Raw genomic sequence first — 22,829 nt, forward strand, 5'->3', positions numbered from 1 at the left:
TACAGCCAATGAATTTTCACAAAGTGTAGCCACTATTCAGGTTAAGAAATAGAACATTCTGGTACCCTAGGAATCCCCACAAATAATCCTCTTTTAGTTTCTATGGCCTCAAAGGTAACCCCTGTCCTGAATTCTTCTTTTTCTTTCTTTTTTTATTTGTGTGTGTGTGAGGCAGAGTCTCGCTCTGTTGCCCAGGCAGGAGTGCAGTACACTGCAACCTCCATCTCCCAGGTTCAAGCGATTCTCCTGCCTCAGCCCCCAAGTAGCTGGGATTACAGGTGCGTGCCACCATGCCTGGCTAATTTTTGCATTTTTAGTAGAGATGCGATTTTGCCATGTTGGCCAGGCTGGTCTTGAACTCCTGACCTCAGGTGATCCGCCCACCTTGGTCTCCCAAAGCGCTGGGATTTTACAGGTGTGAGCCACGGCACCCGGCCCTTGTCTTGACTTGCCTGGCCTCGTCTTATCGATGAGTGTTGCCTCTCCTTGAACTGTGTGTCAATGGAATCATTGAGTACATATTCTTTTATGCCGACTTCTTTTGGTCAGCATTTTGATGGTAAGATTCATCAATAATATTGCATCGTTTTATTTTGTTTATTCTTGTTGCCCTGTGGTATTTCCTTGTGTGAAGATACCGCCAGTTTATCTTCTACTGTCGATGAGCATTTGTGTTGTTTCCAGTTTGAGGCTATAATGAATAGTGCTGCCATTAATATTCTTGTACATATCTTTTGACGTACTATGTATGCTTCTGCGGGGTAAATACCTAAGTTTTGCAATTGCTGAGTCATAGAGTTGTAGATAGTTAGCCTTAGCAAATACCATCTTAGTGTTTTCCAAAGTGTGACAGGAATACACTCCCTTCGAGCTGTACATGGAGGAGCCTATTATTCCATGTCCTTACCAACAGTATTGCCATTAGGTATTGTGATATCTCATTGTGGCTTTAATTGGAAATTCCTTGATGTCTGGCGAGGTCACATCCCTTTTTCATGCGTTGATTAGCCATTTGGATGACCTCTTTTGAAAAGTGCCCATAGAGGTCTTTCCCGCGTTTTCCTATAGGATTATTTTTTTCTGATTAATTTGTAGGAACTCAAACAGTGTTGTAGATATGTGTTTATTGTTGGATATGCACATTCCAAATCCCACTCTGGGATTTGCCTTTTCACCCTCTTAAGGGTATATTTAAAGGACACAAGTTCTTAATTTTAATGCAGTCTAATTTGTTAATCTTTTTTCTTTTGTGGAGAGTGCTGGTTGAGTCCTGTTTCTTGGCTTATTACAAGGTTATGGACATATACTCTTATGTATTCTTTTAGATGTTTTAGGTTTCATATTTAGATCTAAAATCCACTTGAAATAGATTTTTATGCACTATATGAAGCAGATGTCAAGATTCATTTTCTCTGGATAAATATTCAATGTATTCAAAGTCTGTCCTTTCTCACTATACGGCAGTGTCACCTTTGTCAGAAATTGAGGGACAATACGTGTGTGGGGTGCTTGAATTTTGAAGGGTGGGAAGAGCTTCGGCAGGTGGACAGGGAAGGGGAGGGCGCTCTAGGCAGGAAGTACAGTATGAGCATAGGTTTAGAGGGGCCTGAGAGTACAGTGCATTTGGGGAACGACCTATAGTTCAGACTAGCTGGTGGGAAAGGAGGAGAAACGGCGTGGTGGAGAAGCTGGCTGGGGCAGAACACACAGGGTTAGGGGATGGAACTTTACCTTAGAGGGATGGAGGCATTTTGAGCAGAGAAATACCGGCAAGTTGGTGCAGGACCAAGGGAGATAAGAGAAAGTCTCATGACAGAGAGGCAGGAGGGTGGGTTTGGAGAAGACTGTAAATCCAGCCAAACCCAGCCCCGACATCACCCCCTTCTTCCCCCCGCAGAGATAGTGTGCACCTGCCTCAAGAGGCAGCAGTGAGGCAGAGGATGCCTGAAGATTGGGAGGGTAACCTTCGGCCACAGGGTTGTGGCTGAGTCCCACATCCACATGTCCACTCATGTCCTCGAGTGAAAGAGCCTCTCTTTCACTCGTTTGGGGCTCTAGTGCTGCAGGCGCTGAAGGAGGAGGGCAGTGGGGCACACTGGGGCAGACAGTTAAGGCAGGGGGTGTATCTGGAAAGGGGGATCTTTCTGTTCCTCCTTCCCTTGATGCCCCGACAGGGAGACCTGGCCATGCCTTGGGCCTTGAACTCTGACCTTTCTAGGCTAGCTGAGATTCAGAATTGGACAGACACACTGGGGAGAGCAAGACCCAGAGAGAGGAGTGATTTGGCCCAAGCCATGCAGTAAGCCAGACTGACCCAGCCTATGGGCGGGCTGAGCACAGACTCGTCTGCCTTCTCAGCTTCCAAACTTCCTCCCCTGAAACCTGCAGCTAATAGGATCCTGTCCTAGGCGGCTGTAAGGGTCAAAATGTGTCTAGTGTCCTGTCCTGGAATTAGAGGCAGGAGAGGGAGCTGATGATGTTGATGATCATGCTGAGTGTAACAATTATGATTACAGAAATTGCAGAGGCTTATTGAGCACCTACTGGGTGCTAGGCCCTATGCTAAGCCCTCCCCTCAGCTGTGCTGTAGGTTCTCAGTATTCACATTCCTGTTTCACAGATGAGGAAATCGAGCCTAAATAGTTTAAGCAGACCGTGCAGGTGCACTGACCCAGGAGGTGGCAGCGCCAGGCTTTGAAGCTAGATTTGCCTGTCTCCAAGCTCCAGTTCTTCATCAGCAACAGGCTTCCCTCCTACCACCCCTGGCTCTCAGTCCTCCCTATTCTCAGATCTGTGTCCTTAGTTTTTGGGTTGGTCCCTAATGCCCATTGATGAGAGAGTCAAGCTGTGGAGAGGAAGGCAAAGGAGCAGAAGGGCACCACTGTGAGCTACTGTGTGCCAGGCACTACCTCTGTATGCCCCGTAGCAGCCCTTCGAGGAAGCAGCACACTGGCTGTGAGGGAGGCGGCACATGGGTAGGAAGTGGGATTCACCCTCAGGCCCTCCTGCTTCCAAATGCTGACCCCATGACTGCAGCGCTATTTGTGTCCTTCCCTGAGGTCTTCCTGGCATGGCAGAGCTTCTTTGATTAACCTAGTGTAAAACATCACAGAGAAGCCCCACGCTTCTAGCTCTCCCCACCTGGAAGGGGCCCTTGGGAGGGAGAGGATTTGGGAGGGTCACTAGGTGTGCAGGATTCTGCACCGCCCCTCCCAACACCAGGCATCAGTCTCCTGCCCCTCAATCTCCAACCATGTGGAGTCTGAGCAGGGCCCCTGCATCTGATATTGCTCACCACTCCCTAGCACAGAGCCCGGCCCAGGTGGGTCCTCAGGGAGCATCCTTGGAAGGAAGGGAAGGGGAAAGTGAAGAGGGCAGGAAAAGAGATCAGAGGAGTAGAAAGAGCAGGGCTTTGGAGTCAGGCAGACCACGATTTCAACTCTGACCCTTCCACTGACTTGTTGTTTGATCTTGTGTAAGTTACTTAACATCTCTAAGTCCTCATTTTGTTGTTTACAAATGATACTGATCTCATAGGGTTGTTGGAAGTTAGAGCCCAAAGTATAAAACATAGTTAGAGCCTAAAGTATAAACTGTCACAGTGCGTGGCGCGCAGTAGACGCTCAGTTAAGGATCGCTGTCTCTCCCCTATCTTTGTCAACATTATCTGTTTCGAACACCTCTAGCTTCGCCTTCCTTACCTCTACAGCACTAAGTAAACACTGCTTTCTGGGTAAAGTCGGAATTCCTTAACATATCCATGCTCCTGCCCCATCCACCACCTCCACCTCCTTGAATGTTCCCTGCTGGCTCTGGCTCAGCCTGGAATATCCTGTCCCATCTTTTCCCCCATTACCTCCTCCCGGAGCAGTCCTAGTTGTTCCTGCTGCCTCTGCTTCCACAGCCTCCTATTGTGGCATCAGGTGGGTGAGAGATTGACCCGGCACCTCCAAGGCAGGGAACATGGCTTGCTGCCGTTTGGCTGCAATAGCGAGCACAGGCCCCGGCACATGGCTGCAACTCTGTAGGTATTTGCTGAGTAAGTCTTGGGGGAAATGGCGTGAATAAGCCAGACATGATCCTGATGAGCCAAATAGGACCTGCCCAGGGCTATGACAGCAGGGCAGGCTGGGTCTTGGCAGGGGAGCAGAGAGCCTTCCAGCCAGAACATCCGAGGCGATTGATCCAGGACTCACAGGGACGGGCAGGAAGTGGACTTGAGGGGTAGAGAGCTTAGGGAAAGGAGACTGCCCAAGAACACACACACACACACACACACACACACACACGTGCACGCGCGCACACACACGCGCAGAGCAGGCAAGAGAGCAGTGAGGGTGGAGCCCACAGGTGAACTGGCTCCTGAGCAGAGCCCCAGGGGTGGAGCAGGAGAGGCCAGGGGGCCTGGAGTTCCCCTTCTCATGAGGCGTCAGTCAACACAAGCTTAGGAAGAAGCTGGGAACCCCCCTGCTCTCAACTCTCAACTCCCTGCCTTTTAGAGAAGAGAGCTGGAGGAGTAGAAGGGGTCTCTGGGGTGGTAGGTGGGGACAGAGACTGCAAGTCCACCCCGCGTTGAAGCAGTGGTATCAGAAACGACGGTGGGAGAAGGGGCCTGGTAAGGGGCGACAGGGCAGAACGGTGCTGAAACCCTGGAAGCCTCCCCGCCCAGGGAGAAGCTGGGCATCCAGGCAGGTAGTGGTGGGTCTCCAGCAGCTGCAAATGGCATGTCCTTCTGGCTTGGTCAGGCGAAAGTGCCAAGAGTAGGGAGGTTTCCGAGGGGGCCCTCCTGTCTTCTCTTTCCTCAGGGATTCCCCTTCCACGAGTGTTGGCTTTGTCCTGCGAGTCTCTGCATGGGGGTGAGCCACCCTCCTTCTGTGCCTCAGTATTGCTGTCTGTAGAATGGGTGCACTCCCTGCTGTGGCATGCCACCCTCCTGAGCCTCCGACAGAGGAGCTTCGGTCTGTAGTTGAATTCCTCCTTTGCCCCTCTCTCCTCCTGCAGTTGGGCCTCTGTTTAGGGAACATGAATGGGCAGCTGCCTCCAGGGAACTTGCCAGCCCCCCATCCTGCTCTGAGGTCACGCCTCTTCTGCCAGGGCTCCCCATTATAGAGAGGGTGCTGTGTGTTTGAAATGGTCCCGGGTGAGGTTCTGGGCTGGATTTTAGTCCTGATTCTGTTGTATGACCTTGGGCTTATCACTTCTTTCCTCTGGGCCTCACGCAACAGACAGTCACCTTGTCTGTTACCTGACGCCACTCTCCAGGATCGTCTCGGGCGTCAGAAAGAAGTAAAAAGGCCTGGGTCTTTCTTGTAGGGAAGGTGATGCAGTTGGTCTTAGATCAGGTTCAGACAGAGGCATTTTAAAAATGCTCCACAGGTAATTCTAAAGTGTACTTCTCCATTGAGAACCAATAGTCTAGGTCTGTGGTTTTCAAACTTTAATGTGCAAATGAATCTCCTGGGATCCTGTTAAAATGCAGATTCTGATGGGGGTGGGTAGAGGGAGGTGGGAGGTGGATTGAGGTTTAGGAGTGTGTATTTTATATAAAATCCTGGGTGCTGCTGCTGCTGGCTCATGGGCTGCACTTTGAGGCTAAGAGTCTAGATGGTCCTGTGAAGTTCATTGGATTGTTCTTTCACTCATTTATTGATTCATCAAACATTTCAGCTGGGGAGTGGTCAGATGTGAGGCTACAGGGAGACAGAGCCCAGGGTCTTCCAGGGCTACAGAATTTGAACTTTATCTGAGAGGTGTTGGAGTACCAGCCACAGCAAAGTTTTAAGCAGAGGAGTGGCAAGTTGAGGTTTGCATTTAGGCGGCTCGCCTGACGTAGCACAGAGAATGGCCAGCGGGGTCTGCACTGCCCTTGCAAGGACCGCATCGTCCTGATGGGAAATGGTGGTGGCCTAGAGGGAAGTGGTGGCAGCAGACACGGAGAGAGTAGAAACTTTCTTTTTAAAAAAGATTAATCAACTTTTTAATTTTTTATTTTTTGAGACAGAGTCACTCTATGGCCCAGGCTGGAGTGCAGTGGCACGATCTCGGCTCACTGTGACCTCTGCTTCCTGGGTTGAAGCGATTCTCCTGCCTCAGCCTCCCGAGTAGCTGGGATTACAGGTACACGCCGTGTTGCCTGGCTAATTTTTGTATTTTTAGTAGAGACAGGGTTTCACTACGTTGGCCAGACTGGCTTGAACTCCTGACCTCAGGTGATCTGCCCACCTTGGCCTCCCAAAGTGCTGGGATTACAGGCGTGACCCACAGCGTCCAGCCTCAACTTTTATTTCTTAGAGTAGCTTCAGGAATTAGCACAAAGTACAGACAGCTCTCATATCCTCTGTCCTCCTTATCGCCAACCTCCCTAGGGGAAGGATCCTTGAAATTGTGTACGTGATGATCAAGAGGATTTGAGGATTGACCATGGGGGTGTTGTGAAGGAAAATGAGGAGAAAATGACAGCCAGGTCCCTGGTTTGGGCAACTGGTGGTGGCTTCGTTGATATAGGGACCATGAGAGGAGGAATGATGGACTTTGGCGGTGATCACGCACTCAGAGTAGGGCTTGTTGAATTGGCAGCACTGATGGGTTATGCAGAAGGAGGTCTCCATCCCTGTCCCTGGACTGCAGCCACATAGCTGTCCTCTCTGTCTCAGCAACATGCTAAGGCTCTTCCTGGCCCGGGGCCTTGGCCTATGCTGCTCCCTCCCTAATGAGCCCTGCCCTGCCCCTTGAGCAGATTTCAGTCTCCAGAGCCGTTCCACAGGGCGGCCTCCCCGAAACTCCCCTGTACTCTCTCACAGCACCTGAGGGTTTTCCTTCACATCGCAGATCATGGTTTCTATTTATCCTGTGTTTATGTGAGTGACGACTTGGTCAATGCACCTCCTTCTCCGCAAGGACAGGGATCATGTGTTTCTTATTCCTTCCTTTCTGTCCTTTACGCACAGAGCCTAGAACAGTGTCTGGAGGCACAACTATTCTATGAGGATTCAGTGAATACTTGCCTATGGCATCTCGACTCAGGAGATGGGTCTGGGCCGGCAGTGTGGACAGCGAGTCACCAGCGGCCAGATGGTGCAGACAGTGATTGTAGCCGGGGGAGTGGATGGGTTCACAAGGGAGCAGAGAAGCTGATGATGAGAGGGACCCTGCAGCAGGTCCTGAAGGACAGGCAGACAGGTCCATGAGAGGGTGGAGAAGGGGTCAGCGGAAATTCAGGGAGGGAGATGTCAAAGCCACACTGTGCTGGGGTGACCAAGGCTATTGTTTATTGGGGGCTCATGTGTGCCCTCATGGTGCTGAGCTCTGGATACACATTAGCTCATTTATTCCTCTAACGACATCATGAGGAGGTTCTAGAAATCCTATGTGTGGCTAAGGAAACTGAGGCACAGAAAGGTTAAGCCCAAGGTCACCCAGCAAATAAGTGTGAAGTTAGTTTCTGGAGCTCTCCCTAATGTAAGTATCGCCTCCATCCTCCTGAATTTTGCCAAACCTGCTGTGTTGGAGGGAGTGGAGGTAGAATGGAGAGGAGAACAGTCCGGAGGGTCTCTGAGCTGGTGGCGGAGGACGCACAGGGGGTGCCAGCATCTGGGTGGTTAAGAGGCCAGGCCTGGAGGAGCTGGGGTGACGCTGAGCTGGGAGAGCTAAGTGTCAGCTGAGCCGTCAAGGTTCCTGGAAGCTAGCATTGAGCCAGGGACCAGAAGCTGGGGAGCCAGAGCATGCCAAGCCTGAAGGAACAGCCCATCTTGAAAGCCTGGAGGTCCAATGTGGGGCAGGAATTCTAACAGCCTCTTCCCTTCTCAAACGACTTTACAGCTCACAGAGCACCCTCCTGCCCTTTCTCAGACTTGGTCCCCTTGGGTCTCTGGCATGGGAAGCAGCAGGGCTTCCTCTCCCCCTTTCATGGCAGAGAAAACTCAGCTTGGAGGGGGGTCGCTGGGGATTACACAGCTAGAAAATGATGGAGTGAGGATTCCAGCCCAGGCCTTCTGGCTGTGTGTCTGGTGCTCTGTCTGTCAAGTCCTGACTGTTAAGGGCCACCCTGAGGCAGAGGCAAACCCCAGTTTGCACCCCCTAGTACAGGAAGTGGTTTTTGAGGGCAGATGCGGAGCGTGGCATCTGTGGCGGCTGTGATGAATCATCGGAGTGAGAGCTGCAGGTTGCCCCTGGGTCAGCAGACCTGGCTGCTCACTGAGTAGCTGTGTGACGTTGGACAAGTCACTTCCAGCAGCTCACAACTACCCTCAACCCAACAGCCAGTGGGCGTCTGGGCCTAGGAGCCATAGCTGGTATGAGTGTGAACTCTGGGTGTCATAGCTGCCATCCCTCCCCAGCCTGTTCCGAGCTCTGGATTGGATTTGGGAGAGGATTTGATTAGGTCCTAAACAGTGGCTCCATGTAGAGGGCCTGGTTCATTTCCTGTGTGCTTACAGCAGACGAGACATGGGCAGAATTAACCAGAGAAGTGATGAATGGGAAAGACACAGACCCCCACCTTGGGAGGGCAGGGCAGTGGCTGCCAGTGCTCTGGACCCAAGGCCCTGGGTGAGCAGGCTGGTCTCTCTGGGGCGCGCTGGCTGGATTCTTGTTACCCCAGCTGGTTGCAGCAGCTGCCTCACTGGCTCCCCAACTGCCTGGACTTCCGCTATCAGAGCACTCCCCATGCTCCTTGAAACTTGTTGTCCAATCTCTGTTTTTTCTGCTTAACTGAGGGCAGAGATTGTGTCTGACTTGTTCCCTGCTGTTCCCCCAGTACCTACCTCAGTGCATGGAGAATGAATGAATGCATGAATGCATGCATGCCTCAGTCCTCCCTGCCACCCACACGTCCTGCCCACGCCGGCCAGAGCAGCTTTGACACAGCATAGCTCTGCCTGTGTTGTTTCGTTGCTCACAGGGCAATCCCATGCCCACCGTGTATTCTGCGACCTGGCCTCATCTTTGCCCCCCCTCCTGCCCTAATTTTCTGCTACACTTGCCACCCCCACCCCTGGGGTTCTCAGGTTTCCTGTAATTGCTCCAGAGACTCAATCAAACCACTTCCCACCCCACACAGGCCTCACCAAACCTGCACACAGTCCCTGTTCACGCAAGCCTGCCTGGGAGCACAGAAAGAACCATGTGCTCTGGGCCCTGTTCGCCAGCATCTGCTCGTGTGGGTTGCACCCAGGTGAGGGGTCTTAGGCAGCACTCCAGGCTCCCTCTGTAGCCCTCTGAGGGCCCCAAACACTTGTGTGTAAGGCTCCAAGGAAACAGGGAGAGACCCTGGGCAGGAGATGTGAGCTCTAATCCTGCATCAGCCTCTCATGCTCAGGTAATTCCCTTTCCCTCTGGCTCCCCAGGTTTCTTATCTCTAGAATAAGACTGCTGATGGCTCCCATTGGATCAGAAGCTTCTCCAGGGCCAGGCACTGTGAGGAGATTCACATAGTCCTGTGAGTCCAGTGTGATATCACCGGGCTCCATTCCCGATGAGGAAACAGAGGGTCTGAGGCATTGCGAGGCTTGGCCAGAGTTGCACAGTTAAAAAGTGGCCCCATTGGGATCAAAATCAGTCTGACTTGGGGATCCGAGCACATAACCCCTGGGCCCTCTGAGAACCCTTCCGCCTTGGTTAGTTTCTCCCCATCCCTCTGGGTAGAGGCCCTCTGGGGACAGCACCCCTGCCTGAGCGGCACTTCCCTCTTGGCTTTGTTTGGCTTGGCCTCGGTTTAGAATAGGCTGGCGGAGGCAGGCTGACTTGCATTTCTGGTTTTACGTTTGTTGCTGCACTTTCCCCAAGGGGTGGGCGGGCTCCCGCTGACAGTCACCACGGGGACAGACCTGGGCCCCACCCCCACCATCCAGGAAAGGGGAAATGCGACCTGCTCCCCTCTCAGTGCCACTCCATGCCAGGCCCTGAGGGCACCCGGTTGCTGCTTCCTTCCGTCTTTCCGCTAGGACGATCAGAGGCAGGTGGCTGGGCCGGGGGACCGGTGCTAGGGTGGGCCACGTGTGAGGGTGACAGGAACTGGCTGTGGGGCAGTTTGTTTCTCCTGATGGAGAATGTTCCCTGGTGGGTGGGGCGATGGGCTGGGGACTGGGCTGCTCACGGAGATGGAGATCAGAAGTGGGCTTGAGAAGAACAGGGACAGAAGGCCTGGGCTCTGGCCCCAGCCTAGCCCCTGAATTGTGCAGGGTGGCTTTGAGCAAGTCACTAAGTCACTGTCCAGACTGGGCCCTCAGCCTTCCTGTCCACTCAATGGAGGGTCTTTCTGTCCACCTGGGAACAGCCTGAAGGGACCGAAGCACAGCCCTTAGTTTCCAGATGAGAATTCTGGACTGGAGGCCCTGACATTACAATTGCCAACATTGACTCTGGTGTTTGGCAGAGTGTGGGGTGCGTGGGAAACATGTGTCGCTGGTTGAGGTCTTTAACTTCAGAGTCTCCCTCTAGATCAATGCCTTTTAAATCACTACCGCTGCCAACACCACCTCCTTTAAGGAGCTTTCCACTTTCTGCAGCATACCCTTCTGATATGTTGCTCAGGCATGCTGGTTATCCCATTTCATAGGTGGACATCTTGAGGCCCAAAGGTTGGGCCTACCTGACACCCCCGTGTGGGCCTCAGCCTTCCTGTCTATGCAGTGGGGATTTCGGATTGCTGTTGTTTCAGAGTCTGAGGCTATAAGGTCTGAGAGGGCCCTTGGGTGGAGTCACCTCTGAGATGCAGGGAGGATTTCCAGGGCAAGAAGGCCACAGCATCAGCAGGCACCTGTCTCTGGCTTGTGAGCCACAGCCTAAGGTGTGCCCAACCCTGGCCAGCTCCTGCTGCAGTTCTCCGAGGCTTCCCCTGCCTTGCCCAGCTACCTTCTCGGTTCTGCAAGGCTCCACTTTCACTTTCATGCTCCCAGGCTGAGGCTGTTACCCGCGCCACGCTTTCACATCCGCTTACATCTGTGCTCCCAGATGCCAGCGTGACCCCTGACACGTGTGTGCAGCCGCCTGCAGCTGCCCCAAGCCATGGCTGATCACTGGCTCCCAGCTGTGGGGCTCCACCATTACGGACTCCCTGGGGCTTCAGAGACTTCTCGGCTTCGGGCATGGCCTTTTGGTGTCAGGGCAGCTGTGCAATACTGGGTAAGCCACTGGCCTTTGGGTTCAGTTTTCTCATCCATCAAATGGACATGAATGATTTCTACAATGAGAGCTCTTAGCCCATGTTTTGCGGGTACTTACCCCTAAAGTTTTCTGCCAGTGTGCGTGCCCACATGTGCACACATTCCCAAGCATCCGTACAGTTCCCGAGTATGGGTGGGGTCTTTCTCTTTCATCAGTTCTCAGCAGCTGTGGCTTCTTGAAGGACAGAACTCGGGCTCTAAATAAACAGTTCCAGCTCCAGCATTCCTGGTCCTTGAGTGTGAGGGGCCCAGCTCAGGCTTGAGAACTGCCACCCTGTGTGGCTGTGGCACCATGGACACTCCTGACTTTCTCAGGGCCTCAATCATCTGGTGATGTAGCTGCTTTTCAGACTTTCATCCAGAGAACCGTTTTTCTCTTTGCTCATAAAATCTGTCGAAACTCAACAAAACCCCCTAGGATCCTGAGGGTTGTGTGTGAGGCAGGAGATGCTGTGTTTTTAAAGAATCCCTGAGGCTCCTCTCAGCAGTTTAGAAATCCCGGGGTAGGTGATCCCTCAGGGACGTTCCATGTGTCTGTGGCATCTGGTGAGTCCAGATGTGGGCAGTATTTTCCAGTTCCAGTTTCATTCTAGTTCACTAGTTTCGAAAAGATACTTAAACGTTCAGAGCACATTCTTATTTGAATGACTCATTCAGATTTTTTAAACTTTAATTCAGGTAGAAGACATCCTGGGCTAGGTTCAGTGACCGCCCTGGCTTTGGGGCTTGGCTTAGTTCTGGTCCATGAGCAGAGAGACTGCCTGGTTCTCCTTTATCCCCAGAGGCAACTTCAACCCTGTTTCCTTTTCTGTAAAATGGGAACAGTGATCTTCTTTTATAGGGTTGTTGGGAAGGCCATATAGGAGAGTGGGGTCAAGCTGGCCTGGCCTCGACACGGCAGGTGCTGGATAGACGGTGGTTACCACTCCCTCTTCTCCTGTAAGTGACCCGCTGTGTTTTTGATGGAGCAGAAAGTTCAAGCAAGAAGACAGGGTGAGAATCGTTACACAGCTAAGTGAAAGGGGCTTTCAGGGTTCCATCTGGCACCTCAGCTTTCAGACTGGGCGGCCGGGGTTCAGGTCACTTCCTGGTTTCATGTCAGCCTTTGATGCTGGCATCTCGGAGCCTCCTCTTCTGAACCGTTCTTGTTTTCTTTCTGTTTCCCAGATGTTTGAGACGGAGGCAGATGAGAAGAGGGAGATGTCCTTGGAGGAAGGGAAGGGGCCTGGTGCTGAGGATTCCCCACCCAGCAAGGAGCCCTCTCCTGGGAAGGAGCTTCCTCCAGAACAAGACCTTCCACCCAAAAAGGACTCTTCTTTTGGGCAGGAACCCGCTCCTGGCCAAGAGCCACTGTCCAGCAACAACTCAGCTACCTGTGAAGAATCCCCTCCAGGCCCAGATGCCCTGCCAGGCAAGGATGCCCCACCATGCCAGGAACCCCCTCCAGCCCAAGACCTCTCACCCTGCCAGGACCTGCCCGCTGGTCAAGAACCCCTTCCTCACCAGGACCGTCTACTCACCAAAGACCTCCCTGCCGTCCAGGAACTCCCAACTCAGGACCTTCCACCCTGTCAAGATCTGCCTCCTAGCCAGGTCTCCCTGCCAGCCAAGGCCCTTATTGAGGAGACCACAAGCTCTGGGGACCTGCCAGCAACCACCGGGGACCCGCCTGCGGCCTCCAGGCCAACCTTCGTGATCCCCGAGGTCCGCCTGGATAGCACCTACAGCCAGGAGGCAGGGGCAGAGCGGGGCAGCTCAGGAGATGAGGAGGATGCAGAAGAGGAGGGGGAGGAAGGGGAGGAAGGGGAGGAGGATGAGGATGAGGACACCAGCGATGACAACTATGGAGAGCGCAGTGAGGCCAAGCGCAGCAGCATGATCGAGACGGGCCAGGGGGCTGAGGGTGGCCTCTCACTGCGTGTGCAGAACTCGCTGCGGCGCCGGACGCACAGCGAGGGCAGCCTGCTGCAGGAGCCCCGGGGGACCTGCTTCGCCTCCGACACCACCTTGCACTGCTCAGACGGTGAGGGCACCGCCTCCACCTGGGCCATGCCTTCGCCCAGCACCCTCAAGAAAGAGCTGGGCCGCAATGGTGGCTCCATGCACCACCTTTCCCTCTTCTTCACAGGACACAGGAAGGTGAGAAAGCTACAGGGGGAGGGAGAAGGATACATGCAATGCGGGGAGGGCTGGCCCAGGGGCTGCAGGGAGTGAGCAGTCACCACGTTCCACCCCTGCTGTCCCGGAAGCCTCCCAACGAACCTTCCACCCATTGGACAGAAGATAAAACTGAGGCCCAGCGGGACCCGAAAGGCAGAGCCTGGACTGAAACCCTTGACTTTAGGACTCCAGATGCTGCGTCCTTACCACTGCAGGGTCCCCACAGAAAGCAGAGCAGGTGTAGCTTAGCCCAGGCCGTTGTGTGTTTGGATTTAAAAGATCTGAGATAGTAGCTGGAGAAATAGCGTTACAGCTTAGCCAGACTAGAAATCCGTCAGCCAGCCACAGTGATAACACATATTGATTCCATGTCAGCATTATCCTAAGCCGTTTACATGAACTCATTAATTCTCACACAATAGCCCTAGGAGGTAGAGTGTATTTTTGTGATCATTTTACAGCAGAGGAAACTGAGGCAAAGAAAGGTTATCTAATGTGCTCTAGGTGACAGTATATCAATGTCTGAACCAGAATTAGAATCTGGTTCCAGGACTAGTGCTTTTTTTTTTTTTTTTTTTTTTTTTTGAGTTAGAGTCTCACTCTGGCCCCCAGGCTGGAGTGCAGTGGTGCCATCTCTGTTCATTGCAACCTCCGCCTCTGGCATTCAACTGATTCTCTTGCCTCAGCCTCCTGAGTATCTGGGATGACAGGCACCTGCCACCACTCCTGGCTAATTTTTGTATTTTGATTAGAGACGGGGTTTCGCCATCTTGGCCAGGCTGGTTTTGAACTCATGACCTTGCGATCCACCCACCTCGGCCTCCCAAAGTGCTGGGATTACAGGCGTGAGCCACCGTGCCCAGCCCAGGGCTAGTGCTCTTAACCAACCGCCACACTCTTTGCCTCTCGTGAATATTTATATATAGATAAATAGGTACTTATCAATTTCCTGCTGTGTACCAGGCCCTGTGCTCTGCGGCATAACAGGAACCATGGAAGTGTGTGAGCCTGGTCTCAGCCTGAGAGAAATCAGTTATCTGTGTGATCCTTAACCGTGAACAGATGCGCCATGATCTTGAAGCCCACCAACTGGTCTGAAACTGGGCTCCGTTTCTTACCGTGTAACTTTGGTTGAGTCACTCAACTCCTCTGAGCCTTAGTTTTCTTCTCTGAATAGGAGGGGTTAATAGCACTCACATCCCAGAATGGTTAGCGGAGGCCCTCAGGGAATGCTGGGCCCCATGCCTTCTCTTGAAAGGCAACAGCCAGTGCAAGGTGTTATCAGGCCCGGTGAGTAGGGCTGGTCAGTGCCCACGGAGCACAACTGACTCAGAGATCTAGAACTTCAGGAGGAGAGACCCCGGGGTCTAAGGCCATCCGGGAACACTGGAGGAAGATACCTCTCAGCTTGGCCTGGAAGGTTGAGCAGGATTAGAATAAACAGAGAGAAAGAGGCAGGCATTCTCTGGCTAGAGCAGAGCATTTCTGAAGGGCAGATGCCTGGCACACGTGCTGCTCTTCCTCCCTCCAACCCATGGCAGACATCACGAATGGATTCCAGCATACCTCCTCACCAAGTTGGGACATGTCCTCAGAAGCCTGCTTAGCTTCTTAGACACTAGCAAGAAGGCAGGCTTGGTATTTAGGGAGATGCCTTTGCTGAAAGGTAGTCATTCTCAAAGGGCAGGCTGGGGCCCTCCAGGAAAGGGCCTTGAACTTTGGCCTGGGAACTGAATCTCCGTTTCCTCATCTGTAAGTTTGTGTGGTTCTCACACTGTGGTGTGCTCTGGAGTCACCCGGGGGAGGTTATTAATATAGAATTCCTAGTCCCCATACCCAGAACTTGAATTAGAATCTCTAGAGGTAGTGCCCAGACCCTGTATTTAAACATGCCCCTGAGGGATCATGATCTTGCCAAAGTTTGAAGCCATCTTAAGCCATTTCTTGACAGTGTCTACATGAGAGAGTCTGGAATGCTATCCTTCCAAGGCAAGGCCTCAGGCTCCCTCAGATCAGGCCTGGCCACTCCTCTTTGGAGGGCGGCTGAGGCCCACCTGCCTTGGGCATCCCAATCCTTATTCCCCCACTATACCCTTTCCAGTTCTCTTCCCTCCCACCACACTTGCTCCAATAAATTTATTTATATACAGATAAATTTGCACATATTCATGTGTGTGCATCTATCTAATTCCCCAGCTCAGTTGGCCTCAGCTCCTATTTTGGGACAGATACTTCTGCCTGGGAGTCCGGTAGGCCCGGACCAGCTCTCTCTGGTCTCAGCTTCCCCCTTTGGGTGCCCAAGGTTCTCACTGGCACCCTCCCCTGTCCCACCCACTTTTAGCTGGTCACCTCCTTTCTTGGGTTTGAGTGGCTGCGCTGGCAGAGACATCAGAGGCTGCCCCCGCCTGGTGGTGGCCACCCTTCTGTGTGGCTTCCACACCAAAGTCCTTTAGTCCTTTGCCCCTCACATCCTGCCCCCTCCTGCCAGTCAGCTTCAGTACGAAACCCACCCTTGGCAAGAGGAGACGAAGCCCAGATGGGACAAACACCCTGGTCTAGCGCCATATATTACTGGTACTGGGCCTTGGGTAAGCCCTGCCCGTCTGTGAGCCACAGTTTCCTCATTGGTTACATGGGTGTGGTCATAATGCCTCCTTCCTAGGGTTGCTGGGAAGATTAAATAGCTTAACACGGGTAAAGCATTTAGGGCAGTAACTGGTGCTCAGCACCTGGTGGGTGCTCCATAAACGGTAATCATGTGATGAGGAGGGGGAGGGGAAAAGAGCACTAACCAAAGTAGTACCGGCTGTGTCGCCATTCAAAGTACAACCAGACCCCTTTTCTCACCTTCCTGACATCGCTGCAAGGTGGACAAGCAGTTGTCTTACAGTGGGAGGCTCAGGCTAGCGAGAGATGTTTTGTCCCCAGCCACACAGCAAATAATGATGGCGCTGGGCAAGGCCTCACCCTTGTCCAGTCCTCTGTGGCTCTAGCCCAGGCTGTGCCACCTCATGCTGATGAGGGGCCAGGGGTTAGGGGCTGGCAGAGGGACAGTGGCGGGTTCCCCCATGGCTTCTATCTTCCTGGCTTTGGCCTGGCTCTTCTGGGAGGGTCCCCTGATGCTGATGGGCTACTATTCCCAGGCGATGCCAGGCAAGAGGTGAAGAGGGGAGGGATGAAGTGTTCAGGCTGTGGAGTCAGACAGACCCAGGTTCAAGTCTCAGCTCTGACTCCTCCTCCCTGGCTCTGAGACCTTGGCCAGTTGCTACTTTCTCTGAGCTTCAGTTTTCTCTTATAAATGGAACATGGAGTCCCCCTGGAGTTGTCCCAAGGGTTCCGGGGAGAGCAGTACATAGAAAGCTCTGCGTGGCGGCCTCAGGCTGGTCATTTGTGCTGCTGTGTGGGTAAGCTGAGGCTGCTCAGAGCGCAGGCTGCCTGCCACAGGGTGACACTCAGTCTCGACATTGTCCGCTCTCCACGTCCCTGTTATCCTGCCCTCTTGTGTGCTGAGCAATTTCTACTGCGAGCAGGAATGTCAGAACAGACAGACTTCAGAGATGGTCTGCTGGGCCATGGTGATCTCACAGATGGGAAGGCTGAGTCCAGAAAGGGAGAGGCCCCCCAACTGTTCTCCAGCTGGCCGTCCACTGGGTCTGGCGCCCTGTGCTGAGTTGAGTGGTCTCATGGTGCCCCCTGCCGCCAGACCCCTGCCTTCCTGGCTGCTCCCTGGAGGGTCTGCAGAGCAGACACACAGGCCTTTTTCCTGGGGGGTCAGGGATGCCCGGAGAGTCATTGTGTTTGGGTCCAGGATGCTGCCATCGAATTCTATTCCAGCCTGTCTGGCCCAGCACAGGGGTCATGGGCTATTCTTTAGTAGTGAGGAGACCACAGACCACAGTCTGCAGCCCTTCCCTGGCCCTGCTTCCTTCCTCCCCTGCAGGGGACTAGCCTGGCAGAGGCAGTCCACAAAGGGTGCCAGCCCTGTTTCATTAAGCTCATACCTAGGCCAGAGATCAGACAATGGGACCTCAAAAATGCCTTCCAGCTCCAAGGCATGATAATACCTTCAAGCCTCCTATTTTTAAAAAGCCTAAAGAATTATTTCTAATGTGTAAACAAGTGTAGAGTTTAGATCCAACTGTTTCCACGTGGTTCCATGGGGCCTGCCAGGCTGCGCTGGATCAGAGAGGGCAGCCATGGATGGCCAGGGAGCCCCAGAAGTCTGACCAGGATCCAATAGGGGAAACCAGCTGAGCCCTGCTCACAGAAGAGTCCTTAGTTAACAGTGGGCTCTGGACCCAGACCACAATTCTCTGCTACTTGCCAGTTCAGAGAGCCCATGCCAGTTACCAAACTGCCCTGGGCATCGGTTTCCTCAGCGGCACACTGAGGGGGAGTATCAGCAACTGGCTCTTAGAATCCTTGTCAAGATTAAATAAGATAAAGTATGTCAAAGCACATTGGCCCAGCACCTGGCATGTAGTGAACGCTCCACAAATAATGGCGAAACCCGCACTAGCTAAGAGTACTTGGGGACTGCTGTGTGCCGGGCGCTGTGCTAGGCACGTCCCCTGTGTTAACTTCCATAATCCTCACCACAGCCCTTTGAGGGAGATCCACTTATTACCCACATTTTACAAATAAGGAAACTGAGGCACGGGGAAGGGATGTAACTGAGCTAAGGTCAATTAGCTAATAATTGAGCTAAGGTTCAAATCCAGGCAATTAAAAATCTACACTTTTAATCATTACTATAATGACAGTTATAATTACAGTAAGAATTATAATTATTGTCCCAAGAGGTGGTAAGCTTCTAGTCCCTGGAGGGGGCTAGAGGAGGCTGGGCAGGCCCCAGGGATTCTGCCCGGAGTGAGGGAAGGGCCGCGCGCTCCTGGACTCGCCTCCATTCGCTTTTCAGCCGGACAGGGGTGGCAGAGTGAGACAGTGTGGAGAAGGTGGAAAGGAGATCCCTCTGGAGAGCTTTTGCAGGCTGTCCTGGGCAGGCCTTGCTGCAGCTGTGGGAGGCAGCACCCTGGGGGGCCACTCTGGCCCCTTCCAAGGCCAGAGCCCAAAGCCTCCCTGCAGCTATGGGGAGTCCCTAGGGCTGGGAACCAGAACCCAGTTTTCCACCTCAGTGTCTCCTTGGCTCACAGGCTCCTCTTCATGCTGGGGTTTCCCCAGCAGCCCAGGGGGCTGACTTCTAGGACCAGAGCTGCCTAGCCCCTCTGTCAGGTGCCTTGGCTTGGGTCAGTCCCTGCCGAAGAGGCTCTCCTCCCCGCAGTGGAAGGAAGAGCCCATTTCCCAGCAGTGCAGAGGCTGGGGGTGGTGGCTGGGTGGGAGTGGTCCCAGGCCCATTGTGTGGGGCCGATAAAGTACGGAAGCTGAGGTTAGAATGGGAGGAAGCCCAAGGCCCCAGGGCTCTTTCCCACGGGTGGGGGCCTCGGGCATGGCCTCGCCAGGCCATCGTGACTGCAGCCTGTGTGTGCTCTGGGGTGACAGTGGTAACACTCACTGAGCAATGAGCACTGGTTACTGAGGGTGGCATGAGTGCCAGGACTGGGACTTGGGGCCCAGACTTCATCCTGGTGAGCCTTCTATCAGCCCTGTGAGGTGCTGTCACTATGCCTAAGCCATAGGTAAAAAAACGGAAGCTGAGAGGCTAGGAAACTGATCCAAAGTTGGTGAAAGCAGGATTAATATCCAGGTCTGGCTCCAAACCCTTGCTCTGAAATCACACCATATGGTGTGTGCCTCTGTGTGCACGTACACATGTGTGTTTACAACTCTGGTGGGGCAGCATTCTCAGGAAAGAGGCAGCACTTCCCGAGTCTTTCCCTGGAAACATTAAAACGTGTCCTGACCTTGCGTTTTTGAGTAGCAGCATCCTCTGGTGGAGAAACACAGGCCTTGAATTGAGGTAGATTCCAGCTCTGTCACTTAAATGCTGGGTCTCCTTGGGCAAGTGACTTAAATTCTCTGATCCTCTGTTTACTGTTTATAGATTTACTGTGAGGTTTAATGAGATTTTATCTGAATTATGCTCCATCCAGGGTCTGGCCTATAGTACGAGCTAATGAAAGTGTAATTCATCCATCCATCCACTCATCTACCCACCCATACATTCATTCATCCATCCATCCATCTATCCACCAACCCATGCATTTATCCACCCACCCATCCATCCACCCACCCACCCACTCATCCACCCATCCACCCATCCACCCACCCACTCATCCATCCATCCATCCGTCCATTCTTGGGTGGGTGCTCCACTGAGGCCAGTGGCTTCTCCTGCTGGCTCTATCTGAAATAAGTGCATTCTTCTACCCTCCCCCCCCCTCCCCTTCCCCCCCCCCCTTTCCTTCCTTCCCCTCCCTTCTTTTCTTTTCTTTCTTTTTTTTTTTATTATTTTCTTTCTTTTCCACAGAGTCTCACTTTGTTGTCCAGGATGGAGTGCAGTGGTATGATCATGACTCAGGTGATCTCCCACATCAGCCTCCTGAGTACCTGGGACCGCAGGTGCATGCCACCATGCTTGGCTAATTTTTGGATTTTTTGTAGAGATAGGGTTTCACCATGTTGCCCAGGCTGGTCTTAAACACCTATACTCAAATGATCCACCCACCTTGGCCTCCCAAAGTTCTGGGATTACAGCCGTGAGCCACTGTGCCCAGCCTACTTTTCTTTCCAGAAGTAAGAACACAGCATTTTAAGTTCTTTATTTTAAGCATCTTCTTTATTTTACAAACGAGCAAACTGAGGTGGGCCTCAGGAGGAATCAGAGCTGAGATCCGCCCTGGTAGCCCTCTGTCCTGTCTTGGGACATAGGTTGATGCCTATCCAACTCTGAACTTTCACTTTTCTGCTGTCTCTGAGCATTACCTGGGCTCCTGCTCTGGGCTAACACTGTTGGGGCCCTGGGTCCCCCCAGAAGAGGACACGCAAACCCAGCCAGGGCAAGGGAGACAGAGGGTGGCCCTAATAGAGATGGTGGGTGTCTGGAGTGGTCTGGAAGAAGGAGGAGACAGAGGGCGTTCCGGGAAGTGGGTACTGCACAGGCAAAGGCAAGGAGACGGGGTGGGTGGGGGATGAACAGCAGGCCCTGGATCAGGCGGGGAGGGCCTCCAGACTCACCCTCCCCAGCCCGCTTCTCCGCTCTCAGATTCATTCACTCATTCCACAGATTTGACCTGCTGAGCTCCTAATGCGTGCCAGGCCCTGGGAAAGTGGTCCAGGCAGACAGAGGCCTTGCTTTTGGGAGCTCATAACTGAGCAGAGGAGATAGATTTTGAACAAGTCATTTTGGGTGTGGTGGGACCTTTGAAAGAGGTGAAGGGAGCACAGCCTTGTTCCAGGTGTCGGAGGGGGCTTCCCAGGGGAGGAGGCATTTCACTGGCTCACTTGAGGTTTTGGTCTTACCTGAAGCTGGGTCTTAGGAGAGAAGGGAGGGGAGAGACTCATAAAAGCATCCCCTGGGGAAGGAATTGCATATGGAGATGAAGACCTTCTCTTTGGTTGGAAGGAAGAGTTGAAGAGGTTGCTGAAATAGGGGCCAGGCTAGAGAGAGAACTGAAGGAGTTGTAACTGGTGTTAAAATGGAACGTTCAGCTTTGCGCAGTAGCAGTATCGTAGTCAATGAGGTTTATCTGAGGTGCGATTGTTGCTAATAAAATGGAACTTTCTGCCTCAATCCTAAGATGGTAGGTCCGGTCGTGTTATGGAGTTTGGACATTACCCTGAGGGCACTAGGGAGCCGTGGAAAAGTATAAGGCAAGAGAGGCGTGCTCAGGCCTGCGTAATGATTCATTTTATACACTGCCGACCGTCTCAGGTCTCCTTCGAACTTTGAGTTAATCGTTATGATCCTGATTTTAGAAATTAAAGAACAGAGGCTCAGAGAGGGGCAGGGATGGGCCTGATGACACAGCAGAACCCCTGCTCTCTCACCAGCTCCCTGTCTGCAATGCAGCCTGTCGTGAGTGCCAGCTGTCTGGCTCCTCCCCAGTGAGCTGGGGACCTGAATGCCCCAAGAGGAGTTCCCTGTGGCCTGAGGCTCTGCCAAGGCGATCCCGCTTCATGGCCAGGCTGTTCCCAGCAGCGGGGTTTCACTCCCTCACCTGCTGTGCTGGGGGTGAGGGTTGTTTGGGCTTTGGAGGTGGAAGGGGCTGATGGCAGGGACTGTTGGGTCCCTGAGCCTCTCTTTGCTGGGGCAGGAGCTCCTGGGTGCCCAGACTGCACTGTGTCTGTCTTCTCTCCGCAGATAAGTGGGGCCGACACCGCTGGGGATGATGACGAAGCCTCCCGGAAGAGAAAGAGCAAAAACCTGTACGTTGGGAAGATCCCTGGTGCCCTCGCTCCTCTTCCTCCCCTGCCCCAGGGCTTGTCTCTCCTCTAGGGGTCCAGGTGGGAGAAGGGGCTGCACTTGGTCTTGCCTATAACCCCAGACAGACACCAAGGAAAAACAGGATCTGGGAGCATTCTCTCCAAGTGAGGCAAGGTGCTGATTCAGTACCCGGAAGCCACAGTGAACCAGAGGCATCCAGCCGGTTGCTCTAGCTCTGGCCCAGCTTCTGATCCATGCAGGGGCCAAGTGGCTTCAACAACTCCTTTAAAACCTCTGGGCCCACGAGTGACCTGAGAAAGGGTGGAACTGACAGTCATGGGGCTCCTCTTCCTCCTCCTGAGCTCCTGAATGCTGACAGTTTCTGGCATTGCCAGGAGGGGGCGCTGCTGGCCCAGCTGCCGAATCCCGCACTCCCCAAGCCTTTTCTGGCCACACTCAGGCCTTCTTATACATTTTGGGGTTTGTTAGAGGTACCAATGAAAAAGATATGTATGTGGGTTCACCTCAGGTGTCCTTGCACCCACACGCCTAAGGCTCTGGAGACTGGGGGGAGGTATAGGGAGGAGGCAATGGGCTACATGCACTGTGACCCCCCCAGAGGAAGCCCCTCCCCTCCAGGTCCTGTAGCACCCACTACTAGGAAGGATTTGGGCTATGGGGAGGAGCCTCCTACCACCCTCTTTCCTGGTCTTGACCTTGGGTGGGGACCACTGCCCTAGAAAGCCTTTCTCACCTCAGCTGCCCCGACAGCTTCAGTTTTCTGCAGCAACCATCGGCTTCTCTCACTCCACGGCCAAGCGCACCTTCTTGGCAAGGTGAAATGCACAAACAAAAAAGTCCTTTGCACCAATCATCTTCACTTAACCGTTTGTGGGATGAGAGAGGGTGCGGGCGGTGCCAGGGCTGTTGAATGTGGCACTGGAAGCAGGAGCTGCGGGGTTGCGTGTGGCAGCAGAGGGCAGGCACCCCGGTGCTGGAGCTGCCCTATCTAGCCTCCTTTCAGTGTAGTTGCCGCCTTTGAATTGCCTGAAGCCCACAATTTTTTTTTTTTTTTTTTTTTGAGACAGAGTCTCCTTCTGTTACCCAGGCTGGAGTGCAATCTCAGCTTGCCGTAAACTCTGCCTCCCAGGTTCAAGCAGTTCTCGTGCCTCAGCCTCCCAAGT

At 53.2% G+C, this 22,829-nt stretch overlaps 1 protein-coding gene across 11 annotated transcripts in view; it reads left to right on the plus strand.

The window, feature by feature from the left end:
• Positions 1–22,829, plus strand: part of RGS3 (regulator of G protein signaling 3) — a 131,666-nt gene that overhangs the window by 103,679 nt on the left and 5,158 nt on the right. For 10 of the 11 annotated variants that reach the window (XM_032240433.1, XM_032240430.1, XM_032240432.1 and 7 more), the window contains 2 exons: positions 12,330–13,301; positions 21,583–21,647. In XM_032240433.1, coding sequence (XP_032096324.1) covers positions 12,330–13,301; positions 21,583–21,647 — 1,037 coding nt within the window. Of the gene's footprint in view, positions 1–6,169; positions 12,156–12,329; positions 13,302–21,582; positions 21,648–22,829 lie in introns of those variants that run through there. The other variant, XM_032240443.1, reaches the window with a different exon arrangement.

Source organism: Sapajus apella, unplaced genomic scaffold (genome assembly GCF_009761245.1).
Source record: "Sapajus apella isolate SASKATOON/1434 unplaced genomic scaffold, GSC_monkey_1.0 scaffold46, whole genome shotgun sequence".
NCBI lineage: Eukaryota > Metazoa > Chordata > Mammalia > Primates > Cebidae > Sapajus > Sapajus apella.